The following is a 21889-nucleotide window of genomic DNA, read 5'->3' on the forward strand; positions in this document are numbered from 1 at the left end:
AGATTGAGCTCTGTCTTACTCTATCTGGCAGCACTGCTTAAGTCTTGTTTATTCAACATGTGACTTGGAGTGCTGGGGGCACACGCACAGAAATCTGATCTATGAAGGAATGTGTCTGTATGTATTGTACCACTGCACTGTGCTGCTGGCTGTCTGTGAGCTAAATCCACATACAGCACAATACATAATGACAAATATGTCACTAGCAGAGGCACAGGAACCATTCATTATCTTCAAGCTCGGACATCCGACACTACTCAAGGGGGAAAATGTACCAGATGGGTGACAACATGTATTAGCTAACTCTTGTCTCTGTATAACTTAATTTCAAAGTGGGAAACAAGGCAGCCAAATCATCAGGGAACACTTTCTGCAGCTCCTTCCGAAACAAAGTTCATGGCTAGTGAAATCGTACCCTGCGCCAAACCTGTTTCAGTGCTCTTACTGCCCTTTTGAATATAAAATCTCAAATAAAAACGATTCCACGATTCCAGTGCCCATACGTGGCACATGTTTTCTAGTACAGCATTATTATGCCTGCCACAGATACCAGATCAGTAAAAAATACTCTTGAAATATGATAAGCTCTCAAAAATATGTATTGTCTATCCTCTTTTGCATTGTTAGAAATATGATCCTATCTAGTGTCAGCTAGCATCAAAATGGGATCGAATGGGAAGACTATTTTGGGCAACGGCAAAGATATTTCTGGCCTCTGCTGATGCGCTTTCTTTAAATAGCCCTCTGTGTCTGTGTTCCTCAGATCGCTTCATATTTCTACTTCATTTATATTTCCACTTCACCTAATCTGACTTGCTCCCTGTTTTAAAATGTAAAACAAACTACCATTGTTATTAGAGCCTTAACTCCATCGTGCAGCAAAGTGCTCAGTTACACAGGCTCTTAACCTCGAGAAACCTGGGATCTATTTAAGAAAATCATCTCACTCCCAGGCCCCGAGCTCATTAAAACATACAAATAGCTGGCAACTGTCCTGTGACCCATTGTTTGGATCCAGACTTGGTTTAAACACTGATCTAGAGAGACACAAGGTGTTGCAGAGGGGTTATCCAGCTAAAGGTTGAATTAGGTTAATTAAATGTAGGGTGGACTGGAGGCAGACAGCAGACCGCCATGAGGCTGAGGAGAGCAAGCAGGCTGAGGCAGGAATGCAGTCCGAGACAAGGCAGGTAAGAGCTGTGGTGAAGTCCTTCTGGAAAGCCGGTGGGCAATGCAAAGAACGTGACACGAGCGAACCGCTGAAGTAAACTGGCGAAGACCGGTGAGAAGAGCCGGGTAGATATACTGTCAGGTGTGATTGTGGATGGGGAACAGGTGAGCAGCAGTAGATGGTTTACAGGTGTTTCAGTTGCTGATTGGCAGTACCTCGGAGGCCGCGCCCCACAGCATACACACACACGCACACACACACACACACACACACACACGGGGAGACTGACAGGGGACAGACAGACAGGAACACTAGGACTGGTACAGCCGTACCATGACATTGTATTTTTTTCACAAAAACACTTATATATATACATATTTTTCTCTTCAAATTGGCAACACTGTGTGAGTTAATAATACGTAATGCTATAAACATAGGATTCCCATTCCGAAGCAGAGTCATTGAGAAAATTGTCCTTAAGCAGTTAGTTGATTACTGCATCGTTAATCAGCTTCATGATACATTTCAATCAGGACTCTGTGCCAACCACAGTACTGAAACAGCTCTTGTCAAGGTGATCAATGATCTGCAAGTAAATTGTGACAATGGTGACGTTTCTATTGTAGTATTACTGGATTTGAAAGCAAAGTTTGATCACACAGCACAGTTGATCTCATTCTATCTAAGGACAACAATGTCCTGTGTCTTTTGGGAATTTTACATCTAGGAAAGTTGACATCATACTATATGTACTATATATGGAGTCCCTCAGGGGTCAATACTGGGTCCACTGCTGTTCATATTGAACATGTTACCTCAAGGCTGCAAAATATGGAAATTTAGCTTATGTTATCACACCACACAATTATACATATCCTTGTCCCCTGGAAACCTAAACATTGTTAAATAATGGGTTGAATTTATCATAGACATAAATAATTGGATGTCCTACACCTTCTTGCAGCTCAGCAAGGACAAAATAGAAATTCTTGTTATTAGTGCTAAAAGTCAAAAGTATGTTCTCAATTAGCCTCTATCTGTCCCTGGAAAGTACCACACAGGTCAGAAATCTGGGTGTTATCCTTGATTCTGACCTTAATTTCCAGAGACACGTCACTAACACAGTCCTGTACTACATCATCGTTATCACTGAGCTAGAGGCTGCAATCACACATTCAACATCTGACTGAGTGGACAGTGTTTCCATAAATGTTGATTTATGAGCCCCACACTGACCATATCTGCACTGCAGGCTTCCCCCTCATAACTGGGTCACATAATGAGAGAGTAATGGGTCTGTGGGACAGAGAGCCTCATAAATTATGCAGAGTAAGAGAGAGGTAAAAGACAAAGAAAGACTTAGATGTATGACTGTGACAAACAGCTGGAAAACTGTGAGAGAGAAAGGGAGAAGAGAGAGATCAAGTGTCTGAGGCTGTGAACCATATGCTTCGTTGGTCTGTAATGGGTCTAAAAACAATGGCTTTGTTATCTGCAAATAAACCAAACAACAAAATCAGGGCAGAGGTTTTGTGTCCCAGTGGTGCCTATCCATCATGGTGCAGTGCTGATTCATGGGTCGGAAACTGACAGCTCATTGTGTGCTGCAGGCCCCTGTAATACTTGGGTCTTTTTTCAGCTTGTCAGCTGCGTCTTCATGAACCGTTTTAAACCACATGATGGACATCAACAGCCTGGGAGGTTTGGCTAGGACAGAACAGAAATAGGTGTGGAGGAGGGTGTTTCAGGTTAGTGCGCAACGCAAAAATGAGTGAGCCGTCAGTGTAATTGTGTGTGTCAGCTTCCTCAACCCAGGAAATAACACATCAGAGCAAGCAAGGAGGAGAAGAAAGATGATAACTGAGTTGATGCCTGAGTGTCACCATCAGACAGAATCTCACTTCCAGAAGTTCAAATTAAATTAGAACTGTTTCTATAGCTTGTTGTGCAAGACATTTAAGTAAATAAACACAGTTAACGTGAACTAAACGGAACTGAACACAGTAGCGCCACCATGAAGTGGACATTCGTTGTTTTTAGTGAAATGTCTATTGTGTGTCTAACAACTATTGGATGGATTTGATATTTGATAATACACTAAACTAAGATGTTGATCATGGTAAACATTATCAGTATGCATGTTAGCTTTGTCATTTTGTGCATGTTACCATGCTAGTGTTGCACATGCAAAGCATTGTTGTGTCTAAGCACTAGAGGTGGAAATCCTGAATCACTTGGCTGATTCGAATCACTTCGCTCAGTTCAGGTCAAAGATTCTTAGTCAATGACTATGTAGTTCGATCACTTTTTTTCTTAAGCTAAGCAGTCGCATCACCGTTCAAAGGCACTTCAGTATGTACAACAGTAAGTGAACGCGTCACCATTCACGCAACGTTCATCGCTGATTCAGAATATTTTCAGTTCAGTAGTACCTTCAGTCTGTTGCTAGTCCAAGCTGTCATGTTTAGTTCGCCAGAAAACTAGCCTATACAAGAACTGAGCATAGGTTAATAGCTCAGCAGCCTATTATTTACAACTGAGTTATCAGATTATGATTGTTTCTGTGGCTTTTGTGGTCTTTTCATAGGCTTTTAACAGGGAAGTGACATACTGTGAATCACACTTGAGCTGACAACAGTGCTCTCAGTCACCAGTGAGGGGAACCAATCGTTATTATACATTGAAGAGCTGTGGGCAGTTCAAGTTTGATAGTTCGGATCCTGCTTCATTTTCAGTAAGATGCCTGTTCCGAGGATTTCATGGTGACCTACAACCCTCCACCCCTCCTCCGTGTCACCAACACTTTGAACTCTCTCTGTAAAGTCCCGACACTGCAGGAGCATTTTTAAAGATTCTGTCCAGATGGAGCGTGAAGAACTATTCCCTTCATCTCTCTCCTTCTCCCGCCCATCTTCTCTTCGTCCTCCGCCCCCACCGCTGTGTCCCCTACCTAATGAGGCACTCTGCTTCAGCATGTGGGTGTCTTATAGTGAGTCTCAACAGCATTGGGCGCCAATCTGGATGTTTGTAACACTGTCAGGCCGTCAGTGTGCTGCAGATTTCACTCTGTCTCTCTCTCAGATGCTGGCAGACAGTCCCAACATGCAGACACATATAAACACATACAGCCAAATGCATCAGCACACACACTTTCCATGTTTAGCCTACAGCTTTTTAAGAAGATACATATTTGGTTCCCTTACATTGCATTTTCATGTACTCATCTTTGTGCATCTCATGATTCGACAATGACACTGTCACTCTTAATTGGTGAGGTGTTTGGACTGACAACAAAGTGATATGAGTCTTAGCAAGCTAGCTTTGGTTTATCTCAGCTGTATCATGTGACAGTAAAAGGTTGATTCTCTGGGCCATGACAAAATTATGCAAACTCAACAACATATGGTAGTGGATAGTGTATGTAATTATTTATATTACTTGAAGGAAAAGTTCAGACACATTGGGAAATAGGCTTATTTCCTTTCTTGTCGAGAGTGAGATGAGAAGATCAATACCACTCTCATAACTGTTCGTTAAATATAAGGCTACAGCCAGCAGCCGGTTAGCTTAGTTTAGCATAAAGACTGGAAAAAAGTAACAAAATCCACCTACCAGCACCTCTAAAGGTCATTAATAAACATGTTATATCTTGTTTTTTTAACCTGTACAAAACCAAAGTGTAAAAATGACATTATGATTTTATGCTGAAAGAAAGTGCATTTTCCAAAATGTCAAACTATTCTTTCAAATCTATTATAAACTTTTCATCTCTCAGTCCTGTCACATGACCCTTTCAGTATATGAATGTCTAATTAGATAGGCCTTTTTCATGGAAGACATCTTAACATGTCACGGTTGTGTCTAGATGGTAACCCTGGATTTGAGAAACTCTCGCAAGATGTGTATGCGTTGTTTCTTCATTGTGCACGTTCCTAAGTCTAACCAAGTAGTTTTGTTGCTTAAACCTAAATCTTGCGAGAGTTTCCGCAAATCCAGGGTTACCAACTAGACAGGACCACATGTCACAGTAGGGAAAGCACAGGTGTAAATAATAAAAGTTAATGATGGCCGGATTCCATTTAGCTGCTTCAGTTTCAGGGTCCTCGTATTGTTCATGCTGGCTCACTGTCACAGCTTACTGGGACACTTGAATATAATGGAGCCATTGTTAATGTCATTAGTAACACCTTTGCTGGGGGTGATAGATGTGATAGGCCACACTGAGTGCCCTCACCATTGCTAAAGATCATGCTGTGCAAAAACAAAAGCCAGTATTTCTATCTATCTATCTATCTATCTATCTATCTATCTATCTATCTATCTATCTCTGTAGATGAAAATTTGCAGCATTTATAATGGCATAATATTTTCAAACATCTTTGATGTACTTGCAAATGACACTTTTTTCACCCCTGAAAACAATTCCTGTGTCTGTTGAGCCTATAGTGCCTTTTTCCATCAATGCCTGTCATTGCTGTCAGCATGGGTATGGCAACTATTACCTGTTATAAGAAGCCACATATTTTGCCCACTTGTAGGCATAATCTGGTGGAAATCAGCCTACAATATTCATATTAAGTTTCAACAGTTTATTTCAAAGATGAAAAATGTGACTGAAAAATCCATTTAAAAAAGGTTCCTGTGTCTCAAACACACATCTCTTTTCCTAATCCCAACTTCTTCACTATTTCCACCCAGGGCCGCTGTTAACTGACACCTCAGATGAATTATTGCCAGACAGCAGTTGGACAACAGACAGCAGCGGGAACAGCACATGTCTAGAGTTAGAGAGAGCCGGGGCCAAATTGGTGGCAGCAGTGATGAGGATGATGACAGTGATGCTGATAGGTGGTGGTGTGCCTGGACTGCAGCCACAACCGTTAATAAAACCAACCGGACTAAATAGGCTTCTTGTGCCTTGGGGGACAGACAGAGTGTCCCACAGCAATTTGTCTCCTGAACAGTTGGTTCATATTAACTCTGTCTGCTGCCATGAACTGAGGTATTTGTTGTTAGTGGGGTGTCCACTGGTGGGGATACATTGTAAGTCACCCATGAATGACTTGTTGTTTACTGTGCGGTCTGAGCTGCATATAAAACAGCTATTTTGGATGCAGACTGTAGTTTTATTTGCAACACCAGCCTTGCATTTGTACAAGAATATCCAGAAATATTCATTTCATTGGACATTTATTCTTTTTCTGTACTGTTTTCATCTTTGACAGGACATTTTTGCTTCCCATCTCTATCCCCAAAAATTAAACTCATGCAACGGCACGTCAGAAAGTTCACAAAATAACTGGTTGTTTAGCAGGAATATGCAGTAATGAATAAAGCGTCTTACCTTTCACAACGTGCAGGTGGTAGAGTTCACACAGCAACTTGATATAAAATATTCAATATGACCAAATGAACCGAGTTGCAAACAGACTGCATAAGCTCAGTAACGTTGTGCATTTAGTAGTCTCAGGTGTAACCGTTTGCAGCGTGACTCTTTGGGAGCCCAAACTGACCACAAGTTCACAAACTGAGAGGTGGGAGTGACTTCAGCCTGGTATGTTAACGTTATGTGTGTGGCGCTGCAGACTCCTGTCATTAACGTCCTTCAGTAAGAAGGCTACGAGACGTTAGCTAGTTTCTCATAGCAATTCATTTGCGACGTAGCCAACGCCAAAACAACAAAACCGTTACCTTTAACGCCAGCTCTTTGGACTAGAAACTCCAGCTCCCCAAAGTAGCAGGAAGAACAACAAACATCCCTCCCTAACTCTCTGCCAATCACAGGTACGCTATCTCACACAAATCACTGTCATAGGTAGCTGAGAATGACTGACAGGCTTCACAGCTGATATTATGTTCACTGACACCCTGGAAATCTTAGGAGCTTCAATAAACAGTCCTTTTAAAGAAAAAAATCTTGGCTGAACTGCTATCTCTTCACACAGTGACAGTCTATGAGTGACACTCATGAAATCACAGTTAAACACCATTTTTTACATTTATTTTGTTAATTTTCAACACTTGCGGGCAGCGTAAACAAGCTACCGGACGAACTTGTTAGCAAACAATACACCGATGTACACATCCTGCAGATACAAGGAAACATTAGCATTCGTTTGTTGTCGTGTTTGTCCAATATTCACTCTCTCTTTAGCTCTGTCTTTGGTCTTCACTAACCGAGAGGGAAAAATCTGGCCTTTTGACTTTTTAGTTGCTGAATTCACTATGTTAACCAGCTAGCAGTGGTGGAAGAATTACTCGGATCTTTTACAGGTAGTGATACCACGGTGTAAAAATACCAGTGGTAATGTAACTAAGTACATTTACTCTAATACTGTACACATTTTCTTTTCATGCCACTCTCTGATTCTACTCCACTTTTCAGAGGGAAACATTTTACTTTTTACTCCACTACAATTATCTGACAGCTTTAGTTACGAGTCACTTTACAAATTAAGATTTTTGCACACAAAACATACAAACAGCTTATAAAATATGATGTTATAAATGAAACTACCCAACAGTATTAAACAAGTACAGCTGAAACTATTAGTCAATTAAGTAATGAGTCGATTGGCAGAAAATTAATTGGCAAATATTTTGATAATCATTGAAGTAATTTTTCATTTAAAACATTTCATGATTCGAGCTTCACAAATGTGAAGATTTACTTGTGAAGGTGCCACTTTGGGCTCTGGATAATTGTGACGACATTTCTCACTATTTTTCAGAATTTTTACAAACCAATCAATCATTAATTAATGGAGAAAATAATCAGCAGATTAATCCATAATGAAAATAATCATTAGTTGCAGCCCTATACAAAATAGTTTTTTTTTTTAAATAGCTCCACCTCAACCAACTAAAACACTAAAATCCTGCTTTTTACACTAATGCATCAGTAATAATAATGACAGTCATTGATATAACAGTCACAGGGGCCATTTTTCTGCATTGATTTTCCTGGCATAACATTTCAAATGCAGAACTTTTTACATTGTGGTATTAGTACTTTTACTTAAGTAAAGGAAATGAATACATCCTCCACCACTGAAAAATACTATGTAACAAGTAAAAGTCCAACATTTAAAATGTCACTGAAATAAAACAGAAGTATTATCAGCAAAATGTACTCAAAACCAAAAGTATTCATTATGCAGGATGGCATCTTTCAGAGTGTTATTATATGTACTTAATATAATATCTTATTTTTTAGTGATTGATTATTAATATGGATGCATTAGAATGTAATGTTGTGGCTGGTTAAGATAGAGCTAATTTTCAAAAACAGCGATCTGAGAGCGGTGAGCCTGAACCAAAACAGTAAAGCAGCCGGAAAACAATGAGCTTTAAAGCAATCGAGCAGTAGAGATGCCATAAAGCTCTGTAGAGCTGAGTGGAACAGCAGAGTCAGGTGATAATTTGTGGGTTCATCACTACGAGCAACCGCTTTCACATTAAACATAGTCATTTGAGCTGTGGTTATTGTAAAAATGTGGATTTTAGACGCTTTAATGTTGCCTGGTGGGTTTCTAATAATAGGTCCCGGTCTAAGAGGGGCTGAGTCCTCAGCCTAATTTGACAAATGTGATTTATTTTCATGCAGGTTTGCTACCTGTCACTTACATTACTTTGCAGTGTCATCCATTCAAATGTGCCTCCCTGTCACCATCCCCAGCCTGGAGGTGGCCTCCATTTACATCTCATTATGAAAAGATTGCTGCTCTATCTCCTTGTTCACTGCTTCAGGACCCCATCTGGTGTGTTCACAATAACATGCATCATTTCCCTCTGTGCCTGAGGGGTTTATAGCAAGCCTACATAACCAAGGGACCACTCCACTGGATCCTGTGTAAAGGGGTGGGGGCGATTATAGCCCACTGCAGCTCAGGAAATCAAATCACATGAGATGGAATTTATTTTCCAATCACCATGAAAGAGGGGAACACCTGCTGTAGCCCCCCCTTGGTATTTGTAGAACCTTGCCCTCGTGCTGTTGTGTTCATGGTCTGTCAGCAATGGCATTTTCAAGAAATTCCTTATATCTAGCATGAAGCGGCACAACTCCGTGATAAAACAACGACCTGAGACAGGAGACTATGTTATGAAACAAATTCCTGAAGAGAAGTAGTTGGCTTGAATTAAATGAGACTTTTGAGGAAGCCACTCGAGGTATTTTATGTGAAGGCACTTGAGCTGTGTATGAGTGATGCTGTTTAAGTCCATTGATAGCTTCTATATGCTTTTACACATGATCTAACAGCTGTTAAATACTTTCTTAAGCAATCCAGTTCTATTTAAGCTGAAATTTGCATTAACAATGATCGATCATGCTTGCATACTGTCACTTTATAGTAAAGTAAGTATTCAGTATCTGTCAGTTTGTTATGTTTTGTTTGCTTTTTTGTTACTTACAGACTGAAAGTGCTATATACACAACAATAACTATTAATACAGATAGACATGATGTAACAGGGATGATCTGGTTTGACAAAAATCAAAAAATAGGAGCTTTGTTGTGTGTTTAACTGGCAAAATTAGCTGAGGATCAAGTGGGAGGTACGGACAAAGGACAAAGCAAAGTGTAGGAATGTGGTCCTTTGTTGTTGAGCTGATTAATGAATAGCCCCTGTAGACCACAGCTGGAGCTCTTGGCATAATGATACAGGGGCATGTGTGTGTCTGTGTGCCATGGGGGGTTGTGTTTGGAGAGCTGTGTGGTGGTAACAGGGGGGTAATGTGTGTATCTGCGTACGGTGTGTTTATGTGATAGGCTTGAAATTAGATATTAAGGTTGTGTGCTCATGTGCCCCTTTTTGCCTCCTGAAGTCTGGACCGTTCATGTATTAAATGTCGCATGCATTTTTGTTTTTTGTACGGATTAAGCAAATTCGATATAACGCGTCAGTTAGTGAGCTGGCAGTAGCGTCATATTTACTGTACAGACTCATCTAACTCTCGGCAAGAAAGCGGGAAAATGTCAAACTATTCCCTTAAAGCAGTGATTCCCTAAAAAATATCCACATATTGAGTCAGCTGTAACACCTAAACACCAGGTGTTGCCATTGAACGTGCATAAAAATTAGTTAGAACGCAAGCAGAGAAGTCTGAACAGTTAGCTAAAAGTAATTCATTAACAGTTCAAATAGTAAGCTGAAAGTAATGGAGAAATGGTTGGAATAGACAGCTAAATGAATGGATAAATAGCTAAAATAATTAGCTAAAAGTAACAAGTAAATAGTTTCAATAGCTAAATGTATCAGATAAATGGTTTAAATAGTTAGCTAAAAGTATTTAGCTAAAAGTAGGTTGAAATTTCTAGCTTTTGCTAATACAAGTGGTAGTAGTACAAATGCAAACTTGACCAAACCGGCCTAAACATTAGTTAAACAGTGCCAGTATGCAGTAAAGGAAGGCATCTACTTGTACCAAGGGTCCTGTGGATGCTTGTATTCATGCATGCATGCAGTGCACAGTTTACAAGCTTTACTGGATTCATGGTCGTGCAATGTGCGAGGATAAGTAAATGTGTTAATGCATGCAGTACATATAACTTCCGTCCCATTTACTAAATGTTTTTTCTGTGCATGCTTCTGTATGCAAAGGCAAAGTTTCCCTGGTAACAACAAATTCACACAGCAAGCACAGCTCTGCAAGATCTCTTTCAGATCCAACCTCCTTCTTTTGCCCTACTATATCCTTCGATACCCCTCGCTCGCTGTTTTCTCTTTCCATCAGTCAAAGACAGAGTTTGGGAGGTTTCCATTGTAGGCTCGAGGATGGTGCGAGCAGCCTGAGAGGGGGGATGGACAGAGACATGGAGCATGGTATATGGCTGGGAGGAGAGTAGACCCATGGGACAGGCATCCAATGTGCTGTAAACCATAACGGCCCCATAACAGGCAGATTTTTCATTTCCACGATGCTTGGGGCCATATTTCATCTACCACCATGACAATCCCGCTGAGACCCATACGGGGCAGGACGGCACACTCAGCATTGGAGGAGGGGAAGTGGGACATAGTGAGGTGGTGATTTGGAGGGATTGACATAGAATGACGGTGAATTTCATTGGCAAATTCAGGGACAGGGCCAAAAAAATTCTGTAAAGCTTTAATTTGATTCCTCCCAACTCCTTGAGGATAAAGGATTGTGAATTAGGGAGGTGATTTTTACATTTCAGCCATGTGGATTTGTCCATTTCCTTTTTTGGTGTTTTTCTTTCTCGAGACTGCTAACCACGTCAACCATTTCACCATTACAAGAAAATGAGTCACTGGCAGTTATTGGTGTTCTTTGCTTCTTTCTCGATGTATTATCATTCATAAAATATAAATCATGTGCTCATAAAAAAGTGCCTAGTGGCTATTAATGTCTCTGAGGTAATGCTATATTAATGAAGAGTGAGCAAGTCAGAAGCCACCAGCTGCCTGGTTCATCTCATTAGTTTAATCCAAAGTGAAATGTAAACACTTGTTGTGGATTTACAGGAAATTACGTGCTGTAACTGTTTCTTGGCCAAGGTCAGTGAATAAGCGTGTTTCCCAACAATTCCGTACATGTTTTTGTACGTCATAAGCCAAAGTATTGGACAAATTAAATTTCTGACTTGATGATGGGTCTAAATGAAAAGTTAAGGGATCACAAAAGTTATTACAATTCAATTCCTGAGAGAAACAGGAATGTCTGCACCAAATTCAGTGCAACCCATCCAATAGTTGTTGAGACATTTCACTCAGAACCAAAAAGTCAACCTCATGGTGGTGCTAGAGGAAAAGTCAGGGGATCACCAAAGTTATTAGGATTTATCCCCTGGGAATCATGAATGTATGCACAAATTTTTTCTGCCAATCCATCCAATAGTTTTTGAGATATTTTAATCTAGACAGTAGTGGTGAACCAACCAACCAACAAAGCCATCCCTACAGCCACGCTGCTAGTTTGACTTAAAAGCATTAATCTAGTATAAATTCAGTGCAACCTCCTCATTTTTTGTCATTACTGCTATAGACAGTCCTCTCTGCATCTGTCAGAATAGATGAGAGCAGGCATATGTCACTTTCCAGTCTTCAGAATGACCACGCCCCCTTTTGGGTGAAAACAAGCGCTGTAAAAGTGCCAGCGCCAAATTGAAAAAACTAGTGGCGCCACTCCTAAAAGTTGCTGAGCTTATTGCTTATACATGCATTTTGCATGTCAAACAAAAAAAAAAACTGTTTATGATTTCTTTTTTTACCCCCAAAGAGGCTGTATCTGTGGCTTCAGGGCATCTACAGAGAAAATGAAAATGGTAAACTGTGGGACCCGGCCAGTCAATACGTGTACCTCTGTGGCATAACAGGTTAGTTAATGTTGTTACTGAGTAAATGGCATGTGAACTGATTGTGCCTGTAGATCCAAGCAAATCAAAAAAGAGTCTTAGTGATGGTGTGACTCAAGATTTTACTGTAAAAAAATATGGCCCTACCATAAAACACATGCTTTTAGAATGGAGTTTGGTTCAACAGTCTGTCCACACGAAAGACCGGTGAACAGTGGGTATTTTAACATTAATAATTAACAGAAATTGAGCTGACCTAAGTTCTAATAATGAACCTTGTAGGAAGTGGGGCTAAAACCGACCTGTTTTCTACTTCTTGGTAAAAGGTCATGTAATAAGCACAAACGGCTATCAAAATAGAGACAGCGGTTGCTTCACCACAGCGATGTAATTAGTTTACAGTAACTTCACATTGGACAGACTACCAAAATAGCAAAAAATAAAGTGTCTTAACAACATAAAAAGACAGATGTCAGAAATACATTACATGGAGATTCAATACGGTATGTCAGGTTAGTCCACTTGGTTCGTTGCACTGAAAGGACACTCAGCAACCCCTATTTCTTTATTTTTTTCCTATATAAAGACACATTGATTGGCAACGACGTAACATAATTGTTTGCCTTAGTGGCCATAGGATTTGGGCTCCTAATAGCTAAAAAGCAATACAGTATTCTTATTTTATGCTATTAAATTGCTATTAAAGATCTCAGAATTTGCATTTCCCACCAGTCAAATTAGAGGGGCTGCTTTCACCCAAAAGGGTGACAGCGCTGCTCTCATCTATTGCATTGCCTAGACCCTCTACAGAGAAATAGTGCGTCAGAACTGGCATAGTTTTAAATAGCAGGGTGTGCCCTCAGCACTTTCACAGCAGACGGTGATGTATTGTTTTAATAGCTAATTCTGTCTCCTCTATATCTCATCATGACCAGAGATGCTTTCAGCTCTATCTTTTTCCTGCATGACTCCAACCTGTCATTCACCTTCAACATTGACGTGTCCGCCACAAGCTCACACAGGCACACATGCACTACTGTGCAGCCAGTCTGGCCAACCTCTCTTTCTGTGTTACCAGCTCTGACCTGTGATGTTACTTGCGCTCCAGGAGTGCTAGATCAATAGCCTTGTGTCATTAACCCACATCCAGAGTGTGCTGAGCTGGAGGCAGGCAGCTGAGCAGCCTTAGACACACACACAAACACATATGTGCAGCCTTTTTTTTTTCATAGTCTGCAGCATCCCTCCTTTTTTCCTTCAATGTTTGGGTCAGGTTCATGTCCTCTACTTCATTCACGAAGAGGAGGAGGAAAGGAAAGAGGAAAGGGAGGAAAAGAGGAGGGAGAGAGGAGGGGGGAATGGATGGATGGAGGGAGATAAGGGGAGAGATGGACAGAGGGAGAGAGAAGGGGAGGGATGGAGAGGGAAAACAAGCTTTGAATACAAATGAGCTGACACACATAATGCATGCCCTCCCTTCTTCCCTCTCTCTCGATCACTGTCTCTCTCTCACACACACACACATATACACATATACACACACACACACACGCGGATACACTCTTACTCCCTCACACACATGTTTTTGCACTCTCTCCCTCTCCTCCGTGTCTCCTCATTGGACCGCTCACTGCACAGGAGGTAATTTCAGCCACTTAATTTATTAGTCATCGCAGGTTGTTGGAACAAGCTAATTAAAAGGCGGGTGAGTGTGTGTATGTGTGGAAGATTTGGAGACACAGACGCTGCTGCTGCTGCTGCTGCTGCTGCTGCTGCCGCCGTCTCTCACACTTCACTGTGGACCAGGAGGGAGCAGGGTAGAGTAGAGGGAGGGGAAGAGGAAGAGAGGCGAGACAGACCAGCTGGGTGGAAGGAGATTTTCACACTACTTTACCATCATCAGATCTGACATGGCCACCGCATAGGAATCTGGTGCCACGGCAACCGTCAGCTTGGCGACGAGGTGTCCGAGGTAAGGAGGGAGGGAATGCCAGGGTGATTTGAGCAGCCGGTCTGCCTGGGGTGCCAATACAGAACAGTCATGTTGTGGAAGTCAATGTTTTGCATTTTCTGCGCTTTCAGTGGATCTGTTGTTACGTGCTTCTTCCCAGAGTCTTTGAGTGTGCCTGTGGGGGGGTGTGTGTGTGTGTGTTGTGGTGGGGGGAGTGTCTCTCTGTGGTATTCTATGTTTTGCGGTGGTATTCCCCAAACAGAAACCTTAATTATCCAGCACAGGGTAAATCCTATTATGGTTTTACTCTCCTTCTTGACTTTGCTATATTACTAGTAGGAAGGGACTGTCATATAGTCAGAGGAGTGGGATGTTTGTTGTTTGTTTGTGACTCAGCTCAGGTGTCAGGACAAGTGTATTGTTCGTGGTTGTAGCCTGTGTGTGTATCTCTGTGTATGCACAAGAAGTATAGCTTCCTGTGCTGCATGTAGAATATATGTGTGAGTATGATAAAGCATGGAAGTCTGAAAGAAATTGGTGTGACAATGGCACGGCAAAAATGGCCACACTGCACACACACACACACACACACACACACACACACATACAAAAGAAAAAATCCAAAGCAACATGAGAGCTGAGGGATGTGAGGCTTTGCTCAGATCGACAGTGACAGCACTGGGCTGCAGGTAAATGGTCCAAAAAAAATAGAGCCTATTTCCATCGCTGTTCCACACTGAAAAATGTTCTGCAGTCAAAGTCTTGAATATTTAGGTTATGGCAGAGTTATCTCTCTGGATGAAGCACACAGAAATAGAAGAATGGCTGACTGACAGTTGGCATTTTAACGCTGCATTGCTGCTGCACCTTCTCTTATGTTACTGCTGCGCTAATGTGGATTTATGTATAAAAGGATATGTGATGTTATACTCTGCAATAGCAATGTTTGGCAAGGCAGAAATAACTAAAATCAAGCATGATCCAGATTGTTGTGCGTGTGTGTGTGTGTGTGTGCTCACATGCACAGGCATGTGTACTGTATGTCCTGGGGCAGGGTGGTGGACTGCAGAGGCAGGAGAGAGGACATATGGCTGCCTGGGTCTCTACCCTTTGACTGGAATCCTCAGAGCAGCAGGGGATTCAAATGTCCTGCTCTTAGCGATGTGTGTGTGTGACGGTGCTAGTTCAACTTTCCCCTCTGTAGCTCGCTTTGCTCCTCTCATCTCCACCATTTTGATTTCAGTTCCCTTATGTTTTTATTCTGATTGGTGTGTTGTGGGTGTGTGTCTCAACTGTCTCCTTGGCTCTAATTCTTTGTTTCCCCCCTCAAACTACACACGTCTTTCTATCCACCCATCTCCGACTGTGTTGACAGGTCGGTTTGATTTTCTCTGATTGATAGATGGACTATCAGATTAGGCCCATTTTCACTTGGCCCAGGTTCAGGTCAGTTTCTCTCTCTGCGTTCAGTGGACAGACTGGACTTGGACGTGTTAGCTTAGCGCAGGGCTGGAGGTGTGGGTAGGACATTTAGCCTCTACCAAAATGGGAGAAATGCAAGTTCCAGTAAGTCCAAATTGTCTTAATTACATGTTGGTTTGTGTCTACCTTGCTGACTTGCTAGCATTAGCCACTAGTAAGACTACATTTAGGAGTCCCCTGGGTTTTGTTCAGAGTTTTAGTTTCAGCTGAGGACGGGACCACTGGAGTGATGCATGGAGTCACCGTTAAGTTAGCTGTTGATGGTCAGTAAATAACTCGAAACTGTAAGCTAGCTTGTTAAACCACAATTTCTTTCAATTTCTACACGTGTTGAACCCGCAATAACTGATTTTTTTCTAAGATGACATGACGAACGTGTTAGCAAACAGTTGCTTATTTACACATCCAACACTATCATTCATTTGGCGTCATGTTTGCGATCACCTGATGAATGAAGTCCAATAGTCACTCTTTTTTTTTTTTTACCTCTGTTTTCAGTATCTACCAACTCCGGAGGAAAACATCTGGCTCTTTAGCTGCTAAATGCTCCACAATGTTCAGCATCCAGTCTGTAACTGTGTCTGTCTGCTGTTTGGTGCTGAGCAGGTAGTGCACTGTGGGTTTTTGTTGAAAACAGCTGCCAGCATGTGGCTGAAAACGACGCTATGAGAGTGGTGACAGTGAATCAAAACTGTAAAGTTGCGGGCCGGTGTTGTGGAAATTGTCATGCAAGCACTCAACACATAGTGAAATAAGCACAAAACACAGAAGCCTTGAAGTAATTAATTGTAATTACAAGGAGATCACAAACCTTACCACCAGAGTCAGTCAGGAGTGTACTTTCACACTGGGCAGCTAAACAATGAGCTGAAACTCCGTAAAGCCGAGGGGAGCTGCAGATTCAGGTGATAATTCTCTGTAGGTGCATCACTACGAGCGACCCCTTTGACATTGTCACGTCGTTTTCACATTGTCATTGGATGCATTGTTATTATAAAATGTTGATTATAGTAGCTTTAAATACTCTGACGGAGCTGTGCTGAGTAACAAAACCAAATTAACAAGTAATGTAACTAGTTGCTTTTGTGTAGTAATTAGGAAAGCAATGTAATTACTTTCAATTAGTAATATGTAATAAGTAATTGATTACATTTGTCAGGTAACTTGCCCAGCACTGATTTTAATGCTCCTCATGCGAGGGCAGTAACGTTAAGAAGATCTGTGTAAGCCTCTAGCTCAGTTTCCATGTTTTGCATACTGAGCAGTGGCCAGATTTTGGAATACTAATTAAGATGAAAACTTGTCACCCAAATCAGCACTCAGAGAACGCTTCTGAGAAAGATTCACTTACACCAAATGTGCGTGGGACAGCTCAGAAGTCTGCATACACCAATGGGGAATGTAACAAGTTTTAGAATTCCCATTCTTTAGGTGAAATCATCCTTGGCTTGGTGTCCCACTTATTATTATCTTTATTAATCAACAAAGCTTCACCGCCTCATCTCTGGCCACCCGAGTGGTTTCTCCCAAAATACAGTTTCATCTTGAGGAGATCAGTTACCACCAACTCACAGCTCATGCGTGTACTTTCTCAGCCGGTGGCCCAGGCTGTGGGAGCCTCTTTGTGCTGCCTCCCACTGCGGGAATGAAACTCAAAGTAACACTTCCCATCAGCCTCTAGTGGAGAAGAAACAGGAACGATTCCTCCCTCTGTCTCTCTGTTTCTCTTACTCTCACTGTTGGTTTCCATTACCTGGGGCTTCTGCTTGTTCACCCTGACAGCTACTTTTTTTTTTTGGACAAGTCTCTCACACACATGCACACACACACATCCATGTACTTCTATCTTTGTGAGGACCGTCATTGACATAATACATTCCCTAGCCCCTTACCCTAACCTTAACCATCAAAACTAAATGCCTAACCCTCACCCTCTTCCTAACCATAACCTAATTCTAACCTAACCCTTAAGACCAAGTCTTAACCTTCAAACAGCCCTTTGAGGTTGTGAGGACCGGCCAAAATGTCCTCACTTTCTAAAAATGTCCTCACTCTGTAGGTAAAAAACTTGTTTCAATCCTCACTATGTAGCAAGCACACACACACACACACACACACACACACACACACACACACACACACACACAGAGTCCAACCAACCTTCTCTAAAAGCAGTCTTGGTTGGCACATTGCGTTGTTCTGAGGGCTGCTAAGAGCTTGGCTTCATGCCTTATTCATCCCTCAGGCCTATTCTTTCCACCAGTGTAGAAGGAATTAGGAGGAAGAAAGCTCTCTACCACATAACACACCACTCACCAGCAGAATAGAGGTCAACCTGACAACTTTTCAGATACAAAAAAAATCCTTTTTTTCTACCCGTCCTCTCCTCTCTATGTGTGTATGTTTAAAATCTGTCCAACTTGACAACAGATGATTCAGGGTCCATGTCAAGCCTCTAAAAAGAGAGTTTGTGTTTTAAGTTCAGCAATGTGATGGATAAATACCTGAAGACCAATACTAAATCTAGCTGAGCACTCCTATTCACTGTTGAGACAAAGTGTGACAACGGGGATCACACGCTACATACTGCTGGCAGTTCTTCCCTTTTGTCCTCTGTAGTACAATGTTGAAGCTCATGTCCTTTGTGTGCTTGTCTGTCCTTTGTCCATGTGTTTTATGTGTGTTTATTTTCTCTTGTCTTCTCATTTTCTTCCAGTTTAAGTGGAAATACAGTGAGGTATAGTTGTCTCTTGCCAAATGAGATATGTGGCGGCTATTTGTTTTCTGGTGGAGAGTTAGATGAGAAGATTGATACCAGTCTCATGTCTGTCCGTTAATATGAAGCTACAGCCAGCAGTCAGTTAACTTAGCTTATCAAAGACTGGAAACGGGGAAACAGGCCACCTGGCTCTGTACAAAGGTAACAAACTCCACCTAGCAGATGGAGGAAGGAAGGAAGATATCATATTAGGTGTGCTGCACCCAATTTTATATTCTGGAGTATAAACTGCTCCACAAAACAGAAATGGTAAAAATACATCTCTTGAATAAAAATGAGGTGAAAGAAACGTGTGGTTGATGAACAAGCTGGACGGAGTTTTTCAAGGACAGTTGTGTAATGCACTTCACCACTGAGTACCCTCTTATAGTAAGCTAACAAGGCTAGTGACGCCTTCAATTGTCACATGGCAGGTTGTAGCCGTCTGTCGAGAGTCTCCCATTGTAGCTGGCTAGCGCTGGGATGTTCCGGGCTTGCTAGCATATTACCAGTTAGCCAGTTAACGACTGTACATTGGCAATATTACTGTAATACACTCTAATGATTTACATATGTAGCTTTATTTCACATTAAACAATGTTTTAAGTATGTGGTTGTTAAATGATTATACCTAGATGTTGTATTGTAGACTCAGTGCACTGTTATCATTAAATTCAATGCCAAGTTTGCAGAATTGATTCAAAATATTTGTTCTTACTTCTAGAGCATGATGCATCAAAATCCAAAATAACCAAAGCAATGTCAATGGCTGCAACAGTAAACTGCTGAATGCACATAGCCTACAGTGCTAAGAAATGAGTTCACTCTTCGTGCATGTATTAAATATTCATGGATGTGGCATATACATAAACAATAAAAAGGTAACAGAAACAATGTGCTGAATAAAACAGCAGTGTGATTGTGCTAAAACAAAGATAAGACATTAAGGAAAGCCCCTGATCTGTCCAAAGCTCTTTTGTCCTGATTGGATTCCACATAATCTCACACTCTGGACTTGACCGCAGGTTGGCCAGTGGACTAACCTGATTAACTCTCTTTCCTTCAGGATCAGGAGACAGAGAGCTGGACAGAGGGACGCTCAGAGAAAGAGAGGGATGGCAGTGGAGGAGAAGCCGGGTGTGAAGAGCAGCAGCTCCATCGTCCCCTGCTTCCTGTTTGTGGAGGTAAGAAACATGAACAAGCTATCATTATTGCTGTCACTGTGTCTATGAACAAAACGAACAAATTTCAACATGAGAATCAACACTTGAAATAGTTCTAATTTTCCCCAAGACTGGACAAAACTGAGCGGAGACTACATCACCTCACCAAATACCTTTATCCTGTTTGTGTAAAATAATAGTGAGTGAAGAGCCGAGAGGTATTTCTGGACAGGGCCTTGCAGATCCTGCATATCTCTGTTCCTATTTCCTGTTTCTCTGGGCTTTGACTTGTGATTTATCTCTGCGATTGCTTGTCCTGTCAGCGAGGAGAAACCTTTGTGGCTCTGAGATTTGACTCTCTATCCAACCCCCCAACTTAATGCACTTTCCGCTCCTCACATCTCTACAATCTAAGCCTCAGTGCTAAATATTTCAGGCTGAATAGTAGAGTTTGGGACAGCTCAGCAAACACGCTCCCTGCTGCTGACATTCCCACTCGGTGTCACACATCCTGCCCTGTTCCAGCACCAGGGGCAGCTGGGGCTTTGCAAAGTGGTTACAGTTGTTCTGTGGCGTGTTGAGCTTTTCCCAACATATTTGTGAACTGCATGATTCATGGAGGTGGTTGTGGATGTCACAGCACTGAGTGGATTTTCAGCAGCTGTACTGTGGGCTTTGGAGCTGTGTTGCACAGATCATGCCAAAGGTCATTGCCTGTGGCAGGCCGAGAATGCTCAGAGAAACACACTAAGAGAAAATTCGACAAACCAAACAGTCCAGAAGCTCACTGGCTTCAAGTAAGCCAACCAATAGTGCATTGTTCTGTAACAGATTCAGAAGCTGTTTGCGTTGCATCGTTGCATTGCAGGTGTATCATGATGTGATGCAGAAGTTACATCATGTTGGATTTACATGTTTGGATTCACTTTTATAGTGACAATGTATGTGCAAAGCGAACTGTATTTCACCTTGCACTGTATCTGAGATATTTCTAATGTTATTATAACCTAAAACTATATAAATGTCACAATTCGGCATAGTTTTAATAGTGCCAGTTCGCTAAAATGTAACAAATATAGGCTAAAAAAAACAGGGCTCAAGTTGTAGCCCACAGCTAACTCAGCATTGTACTTCCTGTTTACATCTCCCGAAGCCCCCCTAGTTCCAAAATTTAGAGCATGATTATCAGTAAGGAAGACACTATCAGTATTTTTTTGGGCGACAGTGTTTGTTGTGTGTGTGTGTGTGTGTGTTATGCCAAGACATCTGCCATCTTCTTGAAATTCAGCAATTCCTGCACACACTATTTTGTAGTTGACTGCAAGTAAATGTGTCATGAACTGAGAGGGATGTTGGTGTATTTAAGCTGCTCTTTACCTGAACACCTCAGCAAATCTTCACTGTCCACCTACTGTACTGTATCTGTGTGTGTGCCTGGCCCCAAAGGACGGACCAGGATACAATAGACTAACCCGCCCCGCCCCTGTGAGCCTGTCTGTGAAACACTGGTCCCTGTGGTTATAATACACTGTAAAAGCTCTCCATTAGGCCACTCCGCCATATGCCTCCCACACATCAACTCTCAGCCCTCAGGTCTCAGTCAATTCCCTCGCTAACTCTACTTCTATGTGTGTGTGTGATAGAGAAGAAGAGAGTATTTCTATCTATCTGTACTGGGATGGAGAAACCCTAGCAAGCAATCAGGGCCAGGGAAAAGAGGCCTGCAGCTGTTACCTGTAATGGAGGCCAGTGAACAAGGTTTTCTTCTGCTTGTAGAGACGACAGCATGAATGTGTACATGGAAACCAGAGAAGGAGCGGGTGTAACAACAGTTTATTGCCCCTGCATATATTATTGTGATATACAGTATATGTATATATTGATTGAAATAATTGATTGCAAGTGAATGATTTAAACCTTGTATGATGTGAGAAAGTGTAATATTATGAGGCATCAACCAGGTTCATTACTGTATTGCAAACTGGCTGAAATGACACCTGTCGCTTGGCAAATTGTACCAGCTGTAGCTAGCAAGCTAATTAAG

General features: G+C 41.7%; 2 protein-coding genes across 14 annotated transcripts in view; one reads left to right on the forward strand and one right to left on the reverse strand.

The window, feature by feature from the left end:
- Positions 1–6969, reverse strand: part of LOC122869492 (paralemmin-2-like) — a 31318-nt gene extending 24349 nt beyond the window's left edge. Inside the window, exons 1-2 of one of the 3 annotated variants that reach the window (XM_044182579.1) lie at positions 6516–6652; positions 4122–4255 (exon numbers count right to left, since the gene is read on the reverse strand). The gene's annotated coding sequence lies outside the window, so the exon portion shown is untranslated. Of the gene's footprint in view, positions 1–4121; positions 4256–6515; positions 6653–6862 lie in introns of those variants that run through there. The other 2 variants (XM_044182578.1, XM_044182577.1) reach the window with 2 other exon arrangements.
- Positions 1–21889, forward strand: part of plppr2a (phospholipid phosphatase related 2a) — a 165467-nt gene that overhangs the window by 90117 nt on the left and 53461 nt on the right. For 8 of the 11 annotated variants that reach the window (XM_044182583.1, XM_044182582.1, XM_044182585.1 and 5 more), the window contains one exon: positions 19749–19866. In XM_044182583.1, the coding sequence (XP_044038518.1) occupies positions 19749–19866 (118 nt within the window). The other 3 variants (XM_044182592.1, XM_044182586.1, XM_044182589.1) reach the window with 3 other exon arrangements.

The sequence above is a fragment of the Siniperca chuatsi genome, linkage group LG21, assembly GCF_020085105.1.
Source record: "Siniperca chuatsi isolate FFG_IHB_CAS linkage group LG21, ASM2008510v1, whole genome shotgun sequence".
Taxonomy (NCBI): Eukaryota; Metazoa; Chordata; class Actinopteri; order Centrarchiformes; family Sinipercidae; genus Siniperca; species Siniperca chuatsi.